The following is a 24,192-nucleotide window of genomic DNA, read 5'->3' on the forward strand; positions in this document are numbered from 1 at the left end:
AGATCTGTAAAATAACACAAAAGTACCACTTTAAATCTGGTGTTTACCAGAGATGTGCTCATAAGTTTCTTGGAAATAAGAAGTTCAGCATGTAAAAAGCATACAAATCTAAAGAAATCTTAGTCGACTGAGACCAAAATGACTGATTACTCATTAAGGAGGCAGCCCTACTAAAAAGCGACTTGCGACAAATTTAGCTAATTATTCAGACCATCAGAGAAAAAGCAAGAAATATATTGAAATATATTATATTGTAATTAATTCCCAACGCTGCTCAGAGTAATCCCAGCCAACAGCACGGGGTCTCTCCCTCGCTGCAACCGACTAACCGCTAAGCTTTATGCACATGAATGCACGATGACGTCTCCAATATGCAGATGAGTGTATGACGTCATCTGGCGACTTTTAGAGCTAGTGCGTTAGTGTTTTTAACACTGCCTAGGACACACTGCATTTTGTTCTCCACAGTTACTTCGGTTGTTCCACCGTCCTCCATCCCCTCTACTGGGGATAGTAACTCCAAAGAACTTGAACATTGATCTTCTCTGGTAACTGGGGATAGCTACCGATAGCTACCGGGGAAAACAAAAGCGCTATCCTCTTCCTGTTTTGGTTGTGTAATGGTTGACTCACTTCCTTTGTGCCGTAAACGGAGCCTTCACTTTTTCTGAGAGATCGTGGAAAGTAAGGAGTGAGCTGAGGGGTACTCCGTCTACAACCACACCACTAGATGTCGCCAAATCCTACACGCTCTACCGTTAAAGAAAAAAAAAAACAGTCTATTGCCACTTTAAATGATGACTGGTGGGCGTAAACATAAACCTATACGAGTCAAGTGTTTCCATTCTAATTAACACTGAGGATATGGTTTAAAGACACATTTGAAATGGAAACAGTGACGGTGGGAGATGTTGACGGTGGAGGAGTACTCACAGTTTTCGGGGATTTGGATGGCTCCATGAGCGAGCGGAGGCGTGGACGAGAGGAAGGACAGAGGGAGGAGGAGGAGGAGGATCAGGGGGAGGGCGGGGGAGCACGGCCCCCTATAACCTGTCCACCGACGCTGTGACACACACATCTCTCAATGTCCCATGAAAAGTGACGCAAGACACCCACACACTCATCAACACATAAAAACACACACGCACACCCTCCCTGCTTATGCACCCAACCAGACACACACACACACTTCAGGGACGTCCCAGACCCTCTGGAGAGTGGAGACCAGTAAACAACTGGGAGTTGATGTGTGAGTGTGATGCTTTCACAGTCCAAAGTCCTGAATGAGACTCTCTGCTTCTCTGTCAGGTCCACAATCCCTGCTCCGGCTGTGGAGGGGAGAAGAAGAAGAAGAAGAAGAAGAAGAAGAAGAAGAAGGAGGGAGAGGAGAGGAGAGGAGAGGAGAGGAGAGGAGAGGAGAGGAGAGGAGAGGAGAGGAGAGGAGAGGAGAGGAGAGGGAGGATTGACCCCGAGAACAAAGGAGGGATGAGGGGGGAGAAAGGGAGGAGGAAGGGAGGGCACACAGGATAGGGAAGAAAGAAAAGACATCATTAATTTCATCAAACATAAATCATCCAAGAACTAGACAAATATTAATTTACTCCAACGGGGAACTTAATGTTGACCTACAAATTAAAAATTCACAATTAACTCTCGGGCATGTGAGTGTGGGGTGTTTATTTATTTTTTATTTATTTTATACTTGATTGTTTTCATATATGCAATTTAAACTTCATATTTACAAAAGTTTAAAAACAAACTTTTAAGTAATGAGCTTAGAAATGAACAATGAGGCAATACAAGACGTACACAACTGAAAACAACAACAGCATTAGAAATTATATATAATAAATAAATAAATAAATAAATAAATAGAAAGAAGTTAAATGAAATAAAAAATGTAAAAAAAAAATGTAAAAGAGGGGCAGAGATAAAACAACTAGGGTGGATGCTGTATTCAAGCTTTTACATTAGATTAATTTACATATACCATGGATACCGGCATATACTGTACGTATATGTACACGTACATTTCCATATATAAATATATATATATATATATAAATATATATATGTAAATATATATATATATATAATATATATATATATAATATATAATATATATATAACATATAATATATATATATATATGCATACATACATACATAAATACACAATGTGTAGTGTTTAAAGCCAATTTTAATATTTATTTTGAATGCAAATATTTCTCTAATTTTAGACAACAGACAGTCTGTGTGTGTGTGTGTGTGTGTGTGTGTGTGTGTGTGTGTGTGTGTGTGTGTGTGTGTGTGTGTGTGTGTGTGTGTGTGCGCGCGCGCGCGTGTGTGTGTGTTTGTGTGTAGGTGTGTGTGCGTGTGTGAGTCAAAGACGAAGGCATTAGGTCATCCTGATAAAGACAGAAGATCAGATCAAAGCAGCAGGAAACATCTTCTCTACTAATGACGTTACAAAGAGAGATTGTGTGTGTTTCTGCCACATCGACTGCATCTCCATTCATCTGAACATCTTCTCTTTTGTCCCTGGCTGCTGACTGAACACTGACCCGTGACAGCAGGAGTGTCGGGGGTTGGGGGGGGTGAAAGCAGACACAGATGGATTGGGCTTTCCCCCCTTTGTTCCTTTATAAAGCCGCCTCGCCGTGCAGGCCAAAACCTCACAGCTCCAAGTTTGGTCATTTTCATGTTTTCTTACTTGGAGTGAGGGATTACGTGCTCCTCCGTGGGCTCATCGTAAAGCTGGAGAAATCCTTTCAAAATCCGCTCTGCACTTTTAAAAACTCAGAGTCACTCTAAAAATAACTCCAAAGCCTTTGAAATCAGCTCCATTTATGGGAATACTTTCATTAAACACAACAAGAACAAAATGAATTCAAGGACATCCCTCTAAAGTGCAGTAACGGTGTTTCTTCTCCTCTTGTTGTTGTTAAACCGACTCCGTCCTCTAGAAATTATGTTTATTTACTACAAATTTCCATTTTTTTCTAGAGAAGGAAGTGCTGCTGCTCAACTAGCGCTGGTCGTAGGGAGGTAAGGGTGGATGATGGTGGATGTACAAGGTGCTGCGTGTGGTCAGGTTTAGGCAACAACCAAAGTGCTTTCACTTTCATTAACCTCTTAAGCCCTATAGGGTGCTGGAAGGTGTTATTCGCCTAGACAGACATACCCAAAATAAATCAAGAATAGCTCCACAACTACCAGGTCTATATGCATGATCTTGGTCTCTTTGGATAGGTAAGACCTCAGAGAATTCATCCCCAGTGTAAGTGACATTGTGACTGTTACTATGCCTGAGTAAACTGTGATGAACCAAAGGAAAAATTTACATTTTTGTCCTCGCCTGAAATGTTTTCTGGATTAGACAGTGGATAACACCATTATAGCAATGATGCCACGCACAGAGATGCCACTGAATTCATTCAGCAACTCCTTGACTACAACTGTGCCAAAGCAGATATAAATAACACAAAGTACATAGATTCTACAAAGGTTTTAGTGAAGATAGGACCAGGCGGACTCTCCATTTGGCCACTTGGATACCCGAAGTGTGCCAAATGGGTTTTCTACCTCTTGAAAGGGAATCTGGCTGTAAAATACTACTGAAATCCACTACAGGAGGCTATGTGCACACAATGGAGCCTTTGGCCATGACATTTACCCTGTGCATCATCACATTCTACCACTGTGCACAGTATAAAATCAATAAAAAAACAACCTAATTGTATAATTTTGACTCCAAATGGAGTAGTTTTATTATCATAATAAAGTAAAACTGAGATAATAACAATTAAGTTCAATAACAATGTAAATAAGATAACAAAAAAGGAATCCAACGTCAACTATGTACATTCAATATAAAAACGGTCAAAAATATTATAAAGTAAAAAACTACAATTTTTTACTATTCCTTTTTTACATGATGAAAACAATGACTGACTGTCCTGACAGCAGCCTGATACACTGGAATAAGAACAGACAACAAGGGCAGAGGAGGTGACATGAGGTGTCATAACTTATCAATCTCTGGATGTAACCGCCTGGAGTCCTCGGCCAAGGCTTCTCTTAAAACACACGCACGAGCACACACACTGATTCACACACACACACACACACACACACACACACACACACACACACACACACACACACACACACACACACACACACACACACACACACACACACACACACACACACACACACACACACAGATAGACGGGGGGTGAGGGGCAAGGGGTGACAGCTGGCTAATGTAGACCCCCTCCTACATCTAATAATTACACAACCTGTCCCCAGCACACAGCTCTCTCTGAAACACACACATGAATGCACGCGCACACACACACACACACACACACACACACACAGAAACACACTCAGATAGACAGGAAACATACATGACCCCCATTTCAGCTCCTATTGTTGTCAGATCCTCACCCATCTCGTCTGCTGTTGTTGTCAATTATGACTTGACTCACACACACACACACATCTGCCCTGCTTCACGGTCACTTACACACACACACACACACACACACACACACACACACACACACACACACACCTGCCCCAGGCCCCCGGGGCTGCTGTTACCTGCCAGGCTTATTTACAAAATAAATGACCCAAACAGAACAGTGGGCCGTAAAGTGTGTGTGTGTGTGTGTGTGTGTGTGTGTGTGTGTGTGTGTGTGTGTGTGTGTGTGTGTGTGTGTGTGTGTGTGTGTGTGTGTGTGTGTGGGGGTCATTAACGAGGTACAGATAACGACCAGCGTTGGGGGGTTCCCCAGATGTAATGAGGACAGACAGAAAATGTAACAGACAGAGAAAATAAATGGCGTCTGATGAAAATGTCCCAGCATGCTCCAGTTCTAGTAATAATATCCGTGGTGACGGCGTACACACTGATTCTGGCTCGGGGTTGTAATTCATGTGGACTTCCTTTAATTTAAATATTCATGGACCTCCTACTGCGGCGCTGAGTTAAGGATGGGTGGGGGGGTGGCGGTGCTCATTAATGAATTAAGTCTTAATCTAAAGACGGCGATCGTCTCCTGTGCAGACATGGAGTGTGTCTGCGTGTCGTCATTGAGGCTTAAAGACACTTGACCTCTGCTGACTGAGGATCCTCTCAGTGGCATTTGTGCACAATGACATTTAACGCACAGTATTGTTCTCTTTTCATGGTCTCTAACACCTCTTGAATTAAATCAGACAGAGAGCCATTAGAGAGGAGGAGAGGCCTTTTAGGATGTAGAGGTGAGAGATGTGCAGGAAGAGTTCAAATCCTGTTAGTGCTGCAAGTTGGAGTGTTCTCCACATCCGTGCTAGAGTTTGAGAAAGAACAACATACATGTCTTAACTAGGGCTAATTTGTTTTAACGCCACTAATTTCTTTAACACATTTACGCAACTTGCACATTTTAGGCTGTAGCGGGCTCAGTTTTAAAGCTAGTGAATATATCATATGAAACTAGAAAACCTAATGAATCCATTGGTACCAACCATGTCATACTAGCTTATCGGGAAGGAAGTTAAATAACGCTCCAAACTTACGCTTAATTTTAGCGAGGAAAAACTGTTATTGCCATTTTCAAAGGGGTCCCTTGACCTCTGACCTCAAGATATGTGAATGAAAATGGGTTCTATGGGTACCCACGAGTCTCCCCTTTACAGACATGCCCACTTTATGATAATCACATGCAGTTTGGGGCAAGTCATAGTCAAGTCAGCACACTGACACATTGACAGCTGTTGTTGTCTGTTGGGCTGCAGTTTGCCATGTTATGATTTGAGCATATTCTTTATGCTAGATGCAGTACCTGTGAGGGTTTCTGGACAATATTTGTCATTGTTTTGTGTTGTTAATTGATTTCCAATAATAAATATAAACATACATTTGCATAAAGCAGCATATTTGTCCACTCCCATGTTGATAAGAGTATTAAATACTTGATAATTCTCCCTTTAAGGTACATTTTGAACAGATAAAAAAATGTGTGATTAAATATTTTGAGCGATTGACAGCCCTGGTGTAAACATGTTTTAAAGCAACCCAGAACGAAGTAATGTGTCATTTTTGTAGAATTAGCCAAGGTTGTTAAGTGTCAAGCTGATAAAACAGAGTTAAGTGTGTGTTTGGTGCCGTTGCTGAGGACTCCGAACACAACATCATGTTTAAAACGATCAGTGGAGTTCAAAAACGGACAGCGTGATACATGACTGTCAATCTCATTATAGAGTTCAGACCCTGCAGGCACTCATATTTCAGTTCTGTACCGTTTAACATTAAACATACTGTACCAATTTCCTCTCTGTCAACCCCCCCCCCTCCCCGTCCCTGACTCCTCCAGAGTCCTGGGCCGTCCCACAGAACCTGAGGGGCTTTAGAGGGCCGGCAGGTGGACCAGCCAGTCCACCGGGAGGCCTGAGGGAGGAGGGGAGGCAGGGCAGGTGCAGGTGGGGCGGTCTATTGGGAGGCCTGAGGCGGGGAGGGGGCTCGGGAGGGGGCGGGGATCACAGAGTCAAGGCGAAGGGGTGGGGGGGGGGTGCAGGTGGACGGATAGTGAGCGACGGAGCGGGAAATTAATTCATTGATAGATTCCGATCTGCAGGAAAGAACTGGGAAGTGTGGATGGAGAGATTAAGCAAAAGCAAGGAGGATGGAGGGGATACTTCCCCCTCAGTGCACACACACACACACACACACACACACACACACACACACGCACATACACATACACACCCACATACAAAGAGACGCATAAAGACGAGAAAGAAAGCTATTCCCAGTTTGTCCCTCCCAGTTGGCTGCATGACCTAAATTCACCTAAATTCATTATTCATTACATACCTCACATTTACTACTACTATACACACACACACACACACACACACACACACACACGCGCACACACACACACACACACACACACACACACACATACACACACAGATGCTGACCATGCTACAGCCTGGAGCAAAGAGGCGGGGTGACCAACCTATAGATGATTTCATCTGTGTGTGTAGATCACACTGCTGATGTCCTTCACATCAGGCCTCATGAATATGTAATATAAATGACATTTTAATAAAGCCCCACTGAGTTAAACATGTCTCTCTGTGTGTGTGTGTGTGTGTGTGTGTGTGTTTGTGTGTGCAACCCTTCTATACTAGCAATATATAACTAACCTTGTCTGGATTATGTTAATTTCAACATAATGAGAAAATCTGGATACAGAACGGATCTGCAAACTGCTCACTGATAACATATTTTGTTTTCCTACAATATCTACTTGCAGCAATTAAAACATTTTTTCATGGTTATGTTTAGGCACTGAAGTATTACGGCTACGGTTAGAGAACGATCACATGGTCTTGGTTAAATAATGATAAAGTCGACAGCGACTTGAAACATGAGATGTGACACGTCTACTGCATAGTCGCAGATTGAACTTTAAGGTCGGAGGAAATGTAAGACTACAACAAGGGCTTTGTTTACACAAAAACTAATAATCAGGCACCAGCAGGTGCATTTTTATATCCCGACTAATATGCCCAATGAGTGATGAAATATTGCGAGTATTACCATAGAAACCAAACTCACACAAAACCCGACAGTAAACCAGAGATGAGCCTTGCAGTCTTGTTGACACACCTACAGTAGACTACCCGATGCTGTGTGTACATATTACTACTAACTGAATGCGATGCAAGCGAGCATCAGACAAAATCTGTTTGATTGGATTGTTTTCTATTGGGATGTTCTAACTGGCCGTTGAGCGACGCAGCGCTGCACAGAGCGATGTTTAGAGCTGAACTTTTGTCTGATGCTGTTTCTATTTATTCCTGTCACTCGCGTTGAAAGCACCGCAACGGACGAGGACCGGCTGATTAGTGAAGTTTTAATGAGGAGTTATCTGATACGATACCCCGTGATTTCACTACAAAAACCTAAATAACGAGGCTGCTGGCTGGAGGGAGATCACCTGAAATATTCCTACTTGCTGTTGGCGATGTTGTATCCTATATCATTTCCAGTAAATATCACAATATAAAATGTGTGTTTTCTGTTTAGAAAGTACAAATGTAGGAAGATAGCAAGTATCACCGATCTTTTAAATGGTTACGTCTCCAGTCTGATCTCAAGCGCACAGCTGACAGGTACGCCGTTTGTTTACATGACGTAACAGAAGTTCATATTTAACGGATTCAGTGCGGACAGAGAGCTCCGATGTTATTATAAGTTCATAAAAAGACCACAAAAAGTTATCCTCTAGGTATCTTATTCGGTCTACAAGATCGATATTATTCATCATTACATTGATTATTAGTTCTGTGTTATTATAAAAGATGTAGATACTATTTAAATCCCTACATGCATTTTTGGCTACGGCCACTAGGGGGGTTCAGTGAGCCCCCTGAACCAACGCAACTGGTCTACTGTATTGATTTGACTGTATATAAAGATGAACGCCACGTCTCCACTTCCTCCCACTGTACAGAAGTGAAGCCAAAATTTTCCCAGATAGGGGAGCTGCCATCTTGAGATTTTGACGTTATTTGGAGCCAGAGTCTGCTCAGTAGCGATCGGGGGGTGGAGCCGCGATATCGAGGTCACTCGCCCAAACCAATTGCAAGCTGATCACGTCTTACCCCCTTTTATATAGCATCAAACAACTAATTAAAACCAAACTGATCAGAAAAAATGAACACTTGAACATACATCAGCGTGATAAGAACTACCTAAAATGACAGAAAAATTTATTTGACGCGTACAGCTCCCATTCAATCTTGAGACGGCCAAGTATCTTTCTGGTGAAGTGACACACTCGACTGTTTCCTGCTTTATGACAATCGCGAGACGAGAGCGGCCGCAGCTTCTCAGCGAGACTCACAGCTGATGCTCATGACGTCTCACCCCCTTTTATAGCATCAGATAACTAATTAAAACGTATCACTGAAAAACTGAAAAACAAAAACTGATTTATGGCCTTCTGGAAAAGAACTCTTTATATAACCGTATCAATGTGTGGTTTTGTTTGAACAGACACTAAAATGTGCATTTTTTCCACATCTGCTTTTTTATTGGATGCCCTCTGCAGCTGGATGTGGAACATATGAGATGTGATTTCAACATATTCACTTCCCAGCATTCAGTCTTGAGACGGACCAAGTCTCTTTCTGGTAAATGCTTGAATGCTTGTTTTGTTTGGACAGACACTGAAATATGCTTTTTTTTTTTTCCACAACTGCAGTCAATTTCCTCACATCTTTTGTTTTGGATGCCCTCTGCAGCTGGATGTATCATCAGCCAACACATGCGATTTCAACATATTCACTTCCCAGTATTCAGTCTTGAGACGGTCAAGTCTCTTTCTGGTGAAGTGACGCACTCGACTGTTTCCTGCTTTATGACTATCGCGAGACGAGAGCGGCCGCAGCTTCTCAGCGAGACTCACAGCTGATGCTCATGACGTCTCACCCCCTTTTATAGCATCAGATAACTAATTAAAACGTATCACTGAAAAACTGAAAAACAAAAACTGATTTATGGCCTTCTGGAAAAGAACTCTTTATATAACCGTATCAATGTGTGGTTTTGTTTGAACAGACACTAAAATGTGCATTTTTTCCACATCTGCTTTTTTATTGGATGCCCTCTGCAGCTGGATGTGGAACATATGAGATGTGATTTCAACATATTCACTTCCCAGCATTCAGTCTTGAGACGGACCAAGTCTCTTTCTGGTAAATGCTTGAATGCTTGTTTTGTTTGGACAGACACTGAAATATGCTTTTTTTTTTTTCCACAACTGCAGTCAATTTCCTCACATCTTTTGTTTTGGATGCCCTCTGCAGCTGGATGTATCATCAGCCAACACATGCGATTTCAACATATTCACTTCCCAGTATTCAGTCTTGACACGGTCAAGTCTCTTTCTGGTGAAGTGACGCACTCGACTGTTTCCTGCTTTATGACACTCTGACCAAGTCACCGCTCTGATGTCATCATCACCTCGCACACTGAGACACCCACAGCCACATGTCTGTGTTAGGCTGCCTTTGTGTCTAACTAGACTGGGAGTCCCTGTGGAAGACAGGACGTGAATAACTCAATAAACACGAGGAGGTTTCTGACCCCGGAACAAAGAGCATCAACCGACTGTCAGGCCTCCAACCGCCCGCTGTCGTCCCCTTCCTCCCTCTCTTTCTGTTTGTGTCGACCCCTCCATCATTTCTTACTCTTCTGCCATTCTGTTTGTGTGCAGCTTCTCTTTCTCTGGCTCTGTACACCAGCGACGTGTCTGTTAAAACTGCTCTAGGCGAGGCTTAAACATGAAAACTCCCCCGTCTTATCAGCTTCAACCATAAAAGAAAGGCTGTAATACAGAGAAGAGCATCCAACCCCCATTCATTGAGACGCTGTAGTATTTGCCCAAATAATGTTCTGGTGATGGTTATGATCACTGGCAGAGATTTTTAGCCACGCTAGCAGCATGACTCCAGGGATGGACATGTCGGTCGGTCCACCACTTTGGTCCAGACTGAAATATCTCGACAACTATTGGATGGATTGCTGTGAAATCTTGTACAGGCATTCATGATCCCTAGCGGATGAATCCTACCGACTTTGTTGCTCCTCTGAATTTTCTTTTAGCCATCATGAGGTTGTGGTTTTGAGTTAAATGTCTCAGCAACTATTAAATAGATTGATAAACGCCACAACATTTGGTTCAGACAACCACGTCCCCCTCAGGATAAATTTCACCAACTTTGTCATCATCAGGTTAAGATTTAAATATGTCAAAATACTTTGTTTCAGGACTAAAAACCTGCAAAACTAACGACATTCCCATCAGCCTCAGCTGTACTTTGTGTTTGGTGCTAATTAGCAAACCTCTCCCAGCTCTCTGCTTTCATTCTTTACAAAACTATTTCTGTCACATGTGAACGACCGACTATGAATGTCTGAAAATATACTCCGTTATCTCCATATTTAAACAATATCGTGACTCTCCCCTCTACAAAACACTTTCGATTTTCGACGTGGTCAGACAACATGTCGGACAAACTAGTCCTGATCGAGTATTACAGGAAACATCGAAACTTTCTTCAGTCTAAACCAGGCGGCAAGCTTCGGGTCTGAAAAGTGAAGCCAATGCTGAAGTACCTTAAACTTGCATTCTTTCTAACAGCCAGCAGGGGGCGACTCCTCTGGTTGCTAAAATAAGTCTGATTGTATAGAAGTCAATGAGAAAATGAGTCTACTTCTCACTTGATTTATTACCTCAGTAAACATTGTAAACATGAGTTTAGGGTCTCAATCACTAGTTTCAAGTCTTCTTCAATACAGCATGATGTTCATTTAGTAAATTATGGTCCCATTTAGAGTCAAATAGACCATAAAGCAGGGGATGCTTTAGGGTGTGGCTACCTTGTGATTGACAGGTCGCTGCCACGGCGTTGTCCGGTCTGGGAGTTGTCTGTGTTTTCGTCTTACAACTTTAACCCTTTCACAGTGTGTTTTCAGTTCATCAAAGTTAATTATAACATGTTTGTCTCCTAAAAATGTCTTATTCAGCATTTGGTTGTACTTAGCTCCACCTTCTTGTCACTTCTGGTTCAAAAGACCAAGATGGTGACGGCCAAAATGCCGAACTCGAGACCTCAAAACGTCAGTCCACAAACCAATGGGTGACGTCACGGTGGCTACGTCCACTTCTTATATACAGTCTGTGGTCTACAAACACTTGAAATCTGGTTGATCTCAACAACAATTTGCCTGGAATAATAAAACATACATAAAGAAAAGGCAGAGAAATGAAGAGCACGAATTGAGAAGACAATTTAAAAATGATCCAAACTAAAAACCCTGCCCAGTGTTACCAACACTTTTCCAATGAAAGTAGATAGCAGCACTAGCTCCAAAAGTCACTAAAACTAGAGAGAAAGTCACCAAGTCGGCAACACTGACAGTCCGTCGCTTCAGGTCTCCCTCTAAAGCCACTCCCCCAAAATGATCATTATGAACGTCAACAATGAACATGTCTTTCAGACCGAATGAAAAGACTGGATTGGTTTCTTACTGCGACAGCCACAGATACTGGATATTTTTTAATTTTTTCCAGAGCATTTTATTGTTTGCTGTTGGGATGTAAAGAGAATTTCAACCAATATAACAAAAACTGTTTCTACCTTTAAGTTGCCTATTGTTTTGATTAATCAATATTCCCAAAGCACACTGTGACGTCTTCAACGGTCCAAAACTCAAAGATATTACCGTTACGATCACACAAGATAAAGCAAAGCAGCAAATACTCACAACGGAGAAGCTGGAAATGTTTAATATTTTTGCTTCAAAACTCACTTAATTTATCAGTAAAAGTTGCTGATTTATTTGCTCTGGGTCAAATGACCTGATGAGTCTACTCTCTAGTAATGTATAGTCATGTATGAATTATATCATTGTGTCACTTCTGTCTGTTTGCCTTTCAGATGGGATGGGGGAGACGTTTTACCCGCTAGTCCCACAGCACAACCCGACGCCTTTCACATTCAAATCAGCTCTTATTGGCGTGACATTGTTTAGCCACCTCTGGATTACCCCCTCCTCCAACCACACACGCACACCACACACCCACACCACACACACCTCCGCAGACACAAAGCCAGAAGCATGTGTTTGTTTCTGATTTGCCTCTCTCCACACGACAAACGAAGCGACTGCATAGGAGCGCATAAATCAGTCATTAGTGACGGTATGTTGCTGGATAAACAGCAGCTCCGCTCTGGGTGGCGTCCTGGCCCGGCTGGGGTCTATTAGATTTAGCTGAGGGGCGAGTGGCGCCAGCTGTGAGAGGCCACGGTGTAACAGAGCGCTCAGGGCGGTATATATACAAGACCCACGGCCATACATCTATCACCGCCTTCACACTAAACCAACACCGAGGGGAGAGGAGGGCAGCTAAAATAAAAGACTAACGGAGCTATTAATGAATTTAAGTGACATAACAGTATCAAACATATTAGAGAAATGGTTTAAAATGACAATGATTAATCTAATCATATTAACACAGTCTGGATTTAAACATGAAATCATCAACATTATTAGCGATGAACTCAGAATAATGCTGTGAAGCCTCGGCCCTGCTAACATTAGAGTGAAGTGTCTCAGCTAGTGGGTTCACTGTGATGTAATGTCAATCAATACATGACATGATCATATATCACGTGCGTGACGGGCTCAGTTAACCAGCGCCATTAAAATACTGCTGACCAGCAATATCAGTGAGCAAGAGACTCTGCTTCTTCTTCTCTTTCATTTGGTTTTCTGCTTCTATAAGAAATCAAGAACAGATCTGAGAGAGGAAATGCCTCCGACACACACGGAGTGATGGTTATCTATTGGTTTTGTCATTTTTGCAGAAAAAGTAAATCAGGTTTCTTCATCTTCGAAGTTAAGATAAATGTGTTCTGTATATTCAGGTTAAAATCAGCTGGTATATATGGAGTATAAATGTCATAAAATCTGTAATTACCTCTGCCAAGGCCGAAGACCTAGGAAGGTGGTTATTTTTTCACCGACGTTGGTTTGTTGGTTTGTTGGTTTGTTGGTTTGTCCGTTTGCAGGATTACACCAAAAGTACGGGATGGATTTGAATGAAATTCAACTATAGATTCTGCGTTTTTTCACATTAAACTCTGTGAAATTACAGTTGAGTTCGACCAAAGCACACTTGGTGATTGTTGGAAAGAGTAACGACGACGGTTTAGGTGAGTTTTATTCTGTTTCTGTCCATATTGAATGAGGTGTTTTACGATGCTCCGCTACGGTCTGCTGATCTCAACATAAACAAAAATACACGTGGATGATGGCGCACGCTGAGCGAAGAGGGGGGTGGAGAACTGCCCTCTCCGAGTGCCATTCTAGTTAACCTGTAATTCTAATTTGCCTCCAGGCCTGCTGTTTTCTGTTCAGATCGTGGTTAATAAAGTCATATAGCTCCAGGTATCAGGCTCTTTAAGGGCTTATCAAGAGGAAAGTAAAGTTTAAATCCAGAACCGAAACAAGCTGACACACTACCACCTTTACGCTGATAAATTAGCAAACAGCTGTCACTTCAGGAAAATCGCAATCATCAAATATTCTCTATTTTGAAAATAAGTTGATTGGGCGTCCTGGCTCCTCTCGATAACGTGGCTGTCAAACGTAGTGAGGCCCGAGGCAATAACCAGCCTAAATAGAAAATTACCCTACATTATGTAGAATAGTTCCACTGAAATGTTTTCACCACTGGCACCATCATCACACACACACACACATCCACCCGCCCACACACAGCCTCTCATGAGCCCACCACATCCACCGCCCACGCACGCCCACCACCACCAACCACCACCACCACCCAGAGGCTCGTCTGGCTCGACTCTCAACCTGTTTCTTCCCAGCTGCTGCAAATCCAGCGGGAGCTTCAACAGCCACTCACATCACACCTAATCCCTGCTGGCAGGTAGAAGAAGTTACCCTGCGCTTTGATTCAGGCTCTTCACATAATAACATCATCCTCTTGATCTTCAAGGTGTGAGGTCAAAGCCCGGCGGCTGCTCTCCAGCTCGAGAGGACCGGCCGGGTATACAGTTTAGATCTGCAGGGGATTGTTTTACACAAACACTTTTATAGATTTATAGAGGTATTTTTGAGATGGATTGTTGCCGGCTTGAGAGCAAAGCTCACAACACGGCATCTTAAAAATACACACCCCGGTCTCATTACCCGGGCGTCGAATACCGACACTTTGTCATGGCCCATGGTGTCTGATACCGACCCACAACCCACCCTTTAGCGACTGTATGACTCGCACCACTTTCAATTAACTAAAATGTAAACCCATCCACGCCAATATTAGACAGCTGCTCCAGAAGTGAGTATACTATGTAAGGGATAATGTACAGCGAGCCGGTCATTGTTGTGAAATAAACCCAGACAGAGCGATGCCGCACCCCGACGCAGAGCAGAGGGTTGGATCCCGACGCAATGTCTTGCAAGGGGTTTATTTCACAACAATGACCCGCAAGCTGTATATTATCCCGCTTATTACACGGCTACTTACTTAAAAAATTAAGAATTTTACACAAAAACAGTCCGCCTGAGTCAGAACTGCGCCCATATCAACGGTCTGTTATACATAGCAACGGTCTGCTATAAAGAAATAACAGACCGTAGAACGCCGTGATTGACCAATCAGATTAGAGTATTCAACAAATTAAAAATAATATAAAATAGTAATAAAAACAATTTTTTATTGTATTTTCTTCTATTTTTTATTTATTATTTATGATTTTTGTACTAGGGGAGAAGGACGGTCCAAACAAACACAGGACTTTCAGGGGCCGCTGTACGTGTCCCGTGTGAAACCAAAAGCCAACGTTGACTTATTTTACCTTATTTTACTTTTGTTGCGTAACTTACGTACGTAACTAACGCCGCATATTGACGTTACGTAACAAGCGTATTTAACCCAAACTTGATCTTTTACTAAACATAACCAAGTAGTTTTTGTGACGCCAAGGGGTCCCGATCAAGCGTCACAAAACACAAGCAAATGAAGAAAACACCTTCACTGATCTGACAACACGAGCAGCATTTAGAAAAAATAAAAAAAAACATCACAACGTGAGAAAACTAGGGCTGTCAAAGTTAACATGTTCAAGTTTCTCCTAAATGCTTTTATTTTGTCTATCTGCGTTTTCTAAGTTGCTTTGCGTTGAATTTTCAGGGAAGGACAACATGAATTTCTCTTGTCCTAAAGTCAATGAAAGTCCCCGGAGAAAGGTTGAGGAGCCAGAGTAACACGTTCAAAATAATATTTAAGTACATTTTCCTTTAAAATCAGCGTCTGCTATCACGTCTCTGTGCCCTTTATCTAAAAAGCCACAACTCTGTCTCCAAGTTACACCACTCCCAAATGGGAGATCACATTTCTTTATTTCCACTCCACTCAGAGAGCCTCTCTCTTTATCTCCTTCATCCCTCCATCTGCCCCCCCCCCCACCCTGAGAAAACAGGAAGGAAGGTTTAAATTAAAAGGAGATTTGATGCTTATCATATTATTCAATCAGTCGGTGAAAATGTCAATTTGTATTGTGTGTAAGTGTGTGTCTGTGTGTGCAGCCCGTCTCCCATCCCTTTCCGTCTTTCCCCCATCACCATGGTAACCCCCTGACTCCAGCAGCACACAGCAATATTTCTCTCCCCCATCCCCCACGCTGCCCCTCCTTCTTTTCTCCCATCCCCCACTCCGTCCCTCCACACCTCTCCCTCGCTTTCTCTCCGGTGCCACTCCCTGCATCTCCTCGCTTCACCTCTCCTCCTCTCACACTCACAGTCTCTCCTGCTATTGTCTCCCACCTGGCTCTCCTCCTCCCGTTTGACTCGACCGGTCTGTTCATAGGAAACATTTCTTTATTTCTTTCTTTCCTCTTGTGCAGCTTCTTAAAGAGCAGCAACACAAACACAAACTCATCAATATCCCACAAATACGAGGAAGCAGATGGTCAGCTTTGGGAGAAGTTATGGCGTCAGGGAATCACTGCAGGTATGAGGAGATAAATGAAGCAGCCGGAGGGGAAATTAAGAGTGTTCTGCTGTTTAAAAAGATGCTCTCGTAGTTTTGTATTATCATATTATTTTTCAGTCTGAATTAATTAGTATGGTGCCGCCCCGACAGCTGATCCAACAATAACACATTTTTCTAATAAAATAATCTTTTTCATGTTTTTTTAAGTGTCAGAAATTGAGAAAACAAATGCATTAATTGGAGCGTCTTGGCATAATGGAGAAAAACACTGAATGTGAGAATGTTAAAAAAAATACTAATAGGCAGCTAGCTGTCACTGTTGAAAGATGATGGTGTCACTGGTGGTTCAAATTAATTGCACTAGAAAAATGTAGGTCAGCAACTAACAATTATTTTAATTCTTGCTTAATCTATAGTTTATTTTCTCTTCTTATTACTTGTCTTAAAAATGTCATAAAATGGTGAAAAAGTCACAACTTCCCAAAGCCTAAGGTCGTATTTTATTTTATAATTATTATTTTATCTTATATTTATTTTGCACTATTTTATGTCTTAGATTCTCATCTTTACATGCGTGTTTTTTTCTTTTTATACATATTCAAATGAGCATTGTTAGGCCCCGATCACACAGAGCATGTTTTGCAGGTGGAAAACACGAGTCGCATCGCACTGCCTTTTTGTTGCCCAATCAGACAAGGCGCTTTCTTGTAGTTTGCTGCGTCTTTTTATTTTACATGTTGCTAGGCAACCACCAAATGAGTGCTAACGTTACCTTAACACAAACCATGAACTGTACGCGACCCAAATAACTAATAGTGCAATTTAAAATGAATGTAAACAACTCACGCAAAATCTCAAGTGCCGCACTAATTTGTCTCTGCTGTTTTCTGTTCAGATCATGGTAACTACGGTTGGTAAAGTCAGAAAGCTCCGTTTATCCACAATGAGAAAAAACTAATGACATCGGGCGCTTTATCGCTCTGAGTTAATTTGTTTTCAACTCGAGGCGTTCAGGGCGCTCCTGTAAAAAGGTGAGGTGTTTCATGTCTACTCTTGAACATTTTTTGTCATTGTTGTTGTCTGTTTATTTGTTTATATGGCGTTAAGGTGGCCAGCTTATTCGCCCCTGCTTTTCTTTTTTAAAGGAATATGGTTTGACTAAGATTATGATTATTATTAGTATTATCACTTTTGAAAAATAATGAAAACAAAGTATATTTATTCAAAAGCAGCGCGCAAAATGCTTCAATCTCATTGAAAACAATCACAAAAAGCCGCCCCAGGCTGCTAAAACGCTCTCTGTCTGATCGGGGCCTTAGAGGTCGCCTGAGATCTACGTTTTTCATCACCAACGACTGCTTCTCTGTCATTATTGTGCATATGACAATAAAGAACTTGAAACTCAAATTGTTTTGTTTGACCAACGATGCAAAACCCAAAGATATTCAATTTACTCTAACGTGAGTCAAAGAAGAGCAAAGAATGTTTTACTTTTCTGCTCGAAAAATTACTGAAAAGGCGATCAAAATAGTCGCTGAGTGATTCAGCTACATGTGCAAGTCTTACTAGGATAAATATTGATCAGATTTATTGCAGACGAGATGAGACGAGACAAAGTTATGGATTAAAATAAGCTCCTGATGGAACCAATTTGCAGACTGGAAGATTCCAATTGATCGCAACTCGTTAGTCTTCAACCCTCTGGTGGTGGTGTGAGTCACTCTACTGTATTGTTATGGTCGGATATATTGTGCACCATGTGGTTATGTGCCATTTGGGTGACTGGTGATATTGTTGGTCAGATATTCGGCTGATAAAGTGTCCTCTGTGTTTGTGCTTCATGAATGGACTCTAGTCATGGTTCAACCACACTGGCCAGAAAACACAGAAGTCACATATTTGCAGGAGGAAGTGTGTAAGCGTTTGTGTGTGTGTGTGTTTGTGAGTGTGTGTGTGTGTGTGTGTGTGTTTACTGTACATGCTGAAGCCATTGAAGTTAGATTAGCTGTTTCTGAGGAGATTAAAACCCCAAACACAGAGGGGCTGTTAAGACCCTCCTACAGTCTCTAATCCGAGCTAATGGATGCCCCCCCATCTACCACACACACACACACACACACCCACAAACACACGCACACACACACACAGAGGAAGAGAAGGGTTGAAGACATGAGGAAGAAGAGCCGAGAGGAAAATGAGAAGGAGAGGGGGAAAAAAGAGAGTAAGGGGCATTCCTCTAATTTCTCAACACAAAGGCCTCATTCTGTTGAGAAATGTAAAAACAAGGGAAAGAAAGGCCAAAAAGAAAGGAGGGATGGATCAGAGGGGAGGGAGCGGGGGCGTGAGAGAGATGGATGAAGACGGATGAGGAAAAAGCATAATGAGAAATCTAGAGGAAACCAGAAGCAGAGATAGAGACAGGAACCGAAAGAGAGCAAAAGTCAGACTAATCTGATTTCGTGGGCCCAGATCTCCCTCTGACCCGCCGTCCTGCTGCTCACAGCTCTTAGTCTGGCTCCAAACTGCATCCTCTACCTTTCTCTGGGGACCTTTATTGACTCTATAGACCTGTCAGGACAAGAGCAATTCATGTTGTCCCTTTACTCTGCACACTATCGTATACAAATCTAAATGATACCAGGAGGTCAGACAGTCTGTCTCGCTGGCTGCTTAACAGATGCAGTGATGCTCATACAGTCAGACAGGAAGCAACAGTCTGACTTCAGGTTGAGAAGATGTCTGATACTTGTCTTTTAGGACAGAAAATATTTCTATAATCAGTTTGAGATTGTTTCCAGAGCTGTTTTATACATTTTCTATTGGACTTTTCTGCATGCTACCGTCCCTCAAATGATTCACAGGGGAGTTTAGACTGAAAACAATAATCAATTTATATGTTTGATGGAAAACATAACCTAGATTAAAAATGTTTTTACTGCAATGAATCATCAACATTTTCAATTAGTGTAGTGTTAATGATTTAAATATCAGTAACATGTTTTGTCATCTTTTTTATATGAACTGCCAAAAACTCTACCAATAATGTTGGAATCACAGACTGTATATAAGAAGTGGACGTAGTCAGTTTGACTGGTTTGCGGACTGCCGTTTTCAAGCCTCCAGTAAAGCGTATATACAGCAGAAGCAAAGAGACGAAACTCTGGTGTTTTTTTGACAGCAGCCGCCATTTTGGACTGAAAATGCTTATTCATATTTATAATATTTAATTTTTCAACACAGGCCATTTCGGTAGAATATGACAATAAAAAATAAATCATTTTGTTTTACTTTGTACGGCACTTTGTAGCCGAACATTTTACTGTTGTCCGGTAGTCGCTTTCAGTCCAAAATGGCTTATCAATATACGTTCTTTGCCTCCAGTTCGGCATTTTGGCCGTCGCCATCTGTTTTTTTTTCAACCAGAAGTGACACAAGAGGGTGGAGCTAAGTACAACCAAATGCTGAATAAGACATTTTTGGGAGACCAAAATGTTATAATTAACTTTGATGAACTGAAAACACACTGGGAAAGGGTTAAAGTTGTAAGACGAAAATACAGACAACTCCCAGACCGGACAACGCCGTGGTAGCGACCTGTCAATCACAAGGTAGCCACGCCCTAAAGCATCCCCTGCTTTATGGTCTATTTGACTCTAAATAGGACAATAATTTACTAAATGAACATCATGCTGTATTGAAGAAGACTTGAATCTAGTGATTGAGATTATAAACTCATGTTTACGATGTTTACTGAGGTAATAAATCAAGTGAGAAGTAGGCTCATTTTCTCATAGACTTCTATACGATCAGACTTCTTTTTGCAACCAGAGGAGTCGCCCCCTGCTGGCTGTTAGAAAGAATGCAGGTTTAAGGCAGTTCAGCATTGGCTTCACTTTTCAGACCTGGAGTTCGCCACCTGGTTGGACTGAAGGTGCTGACAGTTCACCACATTCATGCCCCCCAAAAATGACTTAAAAAAGTGTTTGTATATCATAACACTGTCTGCCCAGTTTTTCTATAGCAAGATAAGCATCCAATCCTATAATACTTGGGTGATCTCTATCCTGCAATACAAGACTACTCTTTTATTTCCATGTCTCCTACATCAACTTGTGAAGACGTTGACTTTTTGTCCCTCAGTATTTCAGCACAATATCCAGCCCAGTCGCACAACAGTTTGCGAAATAGTCACGAAATTGAATGTACTGATTTGTGTACATAGACACAAATTTCAAATTTCAGCACAAAATCAATTTGTATGTTATCCCCGTAATTGTGAACCGGGAAGTACAGAGCGCAGCGAACGCCGCGTATAGGGAGGAGATCGGGGTGGGTCAAAAAATACCGGACTTTTGCCCAGGAAACCTCTCTTTGTGTTCCGTGTGAAACCACAAGTCAAAGTCGATTTGTCACGTAACTTTCGTACTTAAGTTACAGCACTTCCGGTGTTATTTTAACGCAAACTACAATCTTTTCCTAAACCTAACTAAGTAGTTTGTTGCCTAAGCCTAACCAAGTCGATCTTTTCCTAAACCTAACTAAGTTGTTTTAGTTTGAAAAGACTGCAGCGGAAATTGACATGTGGATCACGTGTTGCAAGACATTCGTAGGAAAACGCACAAAAAATATGTTGTTGAAAGTTGTGCTGAGCGTCATGAAAAAACAGGGAAAAATTCATTTGTATGTACACAAATAAATATAATTTTGTGACTATTTCAAAAACTACCGTCGGACTGTTTTGCAATATCACGGATTAATCCATAAATATGCACATTTAAGAATATTTGACAGAGTTGTCTCGTCAGCCGGAGAGTTAATGTGAGCTAAATTAGCTAACTTTTGTGAAATCAGGTGATTCACTGATTAAAAAATGACTATGATTTACGAGTGTTATATTAATAAACATGCATATGTGTCGTCTCGTCTGTCAGTCTGGAGGTTGTAAAGTATAAAAGAGCGCTAATGTAAAATCCCACCAGATGGTTACAGTCAACTTGACTACTGCCAAGCATGAGGAGGAGGAGGAGGAGGAGGAGGGCGAGGAGGGGGGAGATACTAATTTGGCTAAAAAATCCTCCTACGCCATTCGCTCCTAACTTTCCCTCCTCCTCCTCCTCTTCTACCTCTCTCATCCTATTCCCAGTCCAGACTTTCTTTTCATCTCCCTCTCTTCTTCCACATCCTCTCTTCTTGGATTCACCCTCTTCTTGGCTGAATCTTTTGTCTCTTAGCTCGTCTTTCACTCATTAATATCTCCTCCATTCTCTCCTCTTCTTCTCCTTCAGTCTCTCTCCTCCTCCTCCTCCTCCTCCTCCTCTTCTCAGGTTCTGGCCTGATTTGAGGCGGTCCACTGCCAAAGCACTCAGGGTGAGAAAACCCCACAATGCAAACGACAGAAGGGTGGAAACAGAGATGTTTGTGCGGGTTAAATGACGTTGCTACGAGGTGAAAAGAGGAATTCAAGAGTAAACAGGCAAACAGAAACCTGGTGAAAAGTATGAACGGGACGGACACACCCGGGGGTGGAAGAGAAAGTGAAATGGATCCTCTTTGTAGGTTTGTCTGCTTTCATGAGAGGCACTTCATACATCAAATAAAGAGCTGCAGAGATGAAGATGAATCAGCAACTATTTTGATAAACAAATAAGTGTCTTTTTTTTTTAAAGCAAAAAATGTGCAGCTTCAAGCTCCTTAAACGTGAAACTTTTATGCTTTTTTGTCAGATATGATATTAAACTGAATATCTTTGTGTTTTGGACTGTTGTTCGGACAAAACGAGACATTTGAAGACGTCACCTTGGGATCTGGGAATGTATAAAGGGCTTTTTCTTTTATACAAAAAGTGATGAATGAAAATAATCATTAGTTGCAGCCCCACATCAAATCACAAGAGCTGACAGGTGAGGAAGTCCGAATCACTGCCCTTTGGCACCTTCGCTTTCTGAGCTCCTCAACATAAGAAAACCCTCAAAACAAGGTAAATCTCCTGTTCCGCCTCCAACACTAGGAGGTGAAGGGACCTCAGTATGAGGTGAGCAGGAGAAGCCAGGATGCACATGGTGCCGTTGTATCTGCAATAGGAAGTTGACAGAGAAAGAAATCCTACCTGACTCTTAGGTCTGCCCTGAGAGTTTTAGCATGAAAGGAAACGAGCTATAAACCAGTCGTGAATAATTGAACACTATAATGTCTTATAGTGCAGCATTTCATTCAATATTAATAAAAAACACGCTGCTGCAGATGACATATCCGATATTAAAAAGCTGAATCAAGTCACTCAGACACTCCCTGAAGACGTGATTTACCCACACAGAGCCTGTTTGTCTGCACAAGGAAAAACATGAATGGTCATTTCATATTTGACGAAGTCATAAGGTGCAGACAGCGAAAGCAGACAGAAGGGGAAGTATGCACACCCAGCACAGTTGTTCATAGCTGCCATCCTATTATTATGTAAGACATCATCACACCCTCCGGCCCACATCTAGTGTACACACACACACACACACACACACACACACACAGACTACGATATAGACGCACACACACATTCATGCATGGAAACCCAGACACGAGCAGCATGGTGGGATGCTATTGTTTTCATCTTACCTCTGCAGGTGTCACGTCTCTCCCTCTGGTCACTGCTTCTCTTTTATCCCTTCTCTCTCTTGTTTCCTCCTCGTCACGCTTCTCTTCCTCTCTGTGTCTTTAATTTAGTCTTTCCTATCCACTGAGTTGAGCCTTTTTCTCTTGTCTTTTCTTGCACTGATTCTGCAGTGGTACATAAAACACACCCTTCTGAGCTCTGCCTCTCCTCCCTCCCTCCTTCCCATCCCTGCTGCTCTCTGATTGGCTGCATCACAGAGATGACATCAGCCTTTCATCGCAGCCTCTCTCTCTCTCTCTCTCTCTGTATTCCCCTGGTACTTCCTGCCCCTCCCTTCTTCTTTACCTCCTGCTACCCCCCTCCTCCTCCTCTATTTTTACCTCTCTCCATCTCCGTGTCCTCTCTGTTCTGGGGTTTCTTGTCTTACTGGTGGCCGGCTGGTTGAACTGGAAGAACATCAGAGAATAAAAAATACATTTAACTGGCTTGTAAAAATGATGCAGGTCACTTTAAATAAGTAACAAAAAACACAAATGTAGGACTTATTATTGTTTTGTGTGGGCTGTCAATCGATTAAAATATTTAATCACGATTAACCACATGGTTGGCCATAGTTAATTGCAAATACATTTTTGATCTACTCAAAATGTACCTTAAAGGGAGATTTGTCAAGTATTTAATACTCTTATCAACATGGGAGTGGGCAAATATGCTGCTTTATGAAAATGTATGTATATTTTTATCATTGGAAATCAATTAAAAACACAAAACAATGACAAATATTGTCTAGAAACCCTCACAGGTACTGGATTTAGCATAAAAGAATATGCTCAAATCATAACATGGCAAACTGCAGCCCAACAGGAAACAACAGCTGTCAGTGTGTCAGTGTGCTGACTTGACTATGACTTGCCCCAAACTGCATGTGATTATCATAAAGTGGGCATGTCTGTAAAGGGGAGACTAGTGGGTACCCATAAGACCCATTTAC

General features: G+C 41.9%; 1 protein-coding gene across 1 annotated transcript in view; it reads right to left on the reverse strand.

The window, feature by feature from the left end:
- Nucleotides 1-23,421, reverse strand: part of LOC141773120 (neural cell adhesion molecule L1.1-like) — a 58,817-nt gene extending 35,396 nt beyond the window's left edge. Inside the window, exons 1-2 of the mRNA XM_074644807.1 lie at nt 23,204-23,421; nt 934-1,328 (exon numbers count right to left, since the gene is read on the reverse strand). Of these exons, the coding sequence (XP_074500908.1) occupies nt 934-1,078 (145 nt within the window). The 5' untranslated portion in view covers nt 1,079-1,328; nt 23,204-23,421. The remainder of the gene's footprint in view (nt 1-933; nt 1,329-23,203) is intronic.
- Between the last annotated feature and the right edge of the window lie 771 nt (nt 23,422-24,192).

Source organism: Sebastes fasciatus, chromosome 8 (assembly GCF_043250625.1).
Source record: "Sebastes fasciatus isolate fSebFas1 chromosome 8, fSebFas1.pri, whole genome shotgun sequence".
NCBI lineage: Eukaryota > Metazoa > Chordata > Actinopteri > Perciformes > Sebastidae > Sebastes > Sebastes fasciatus.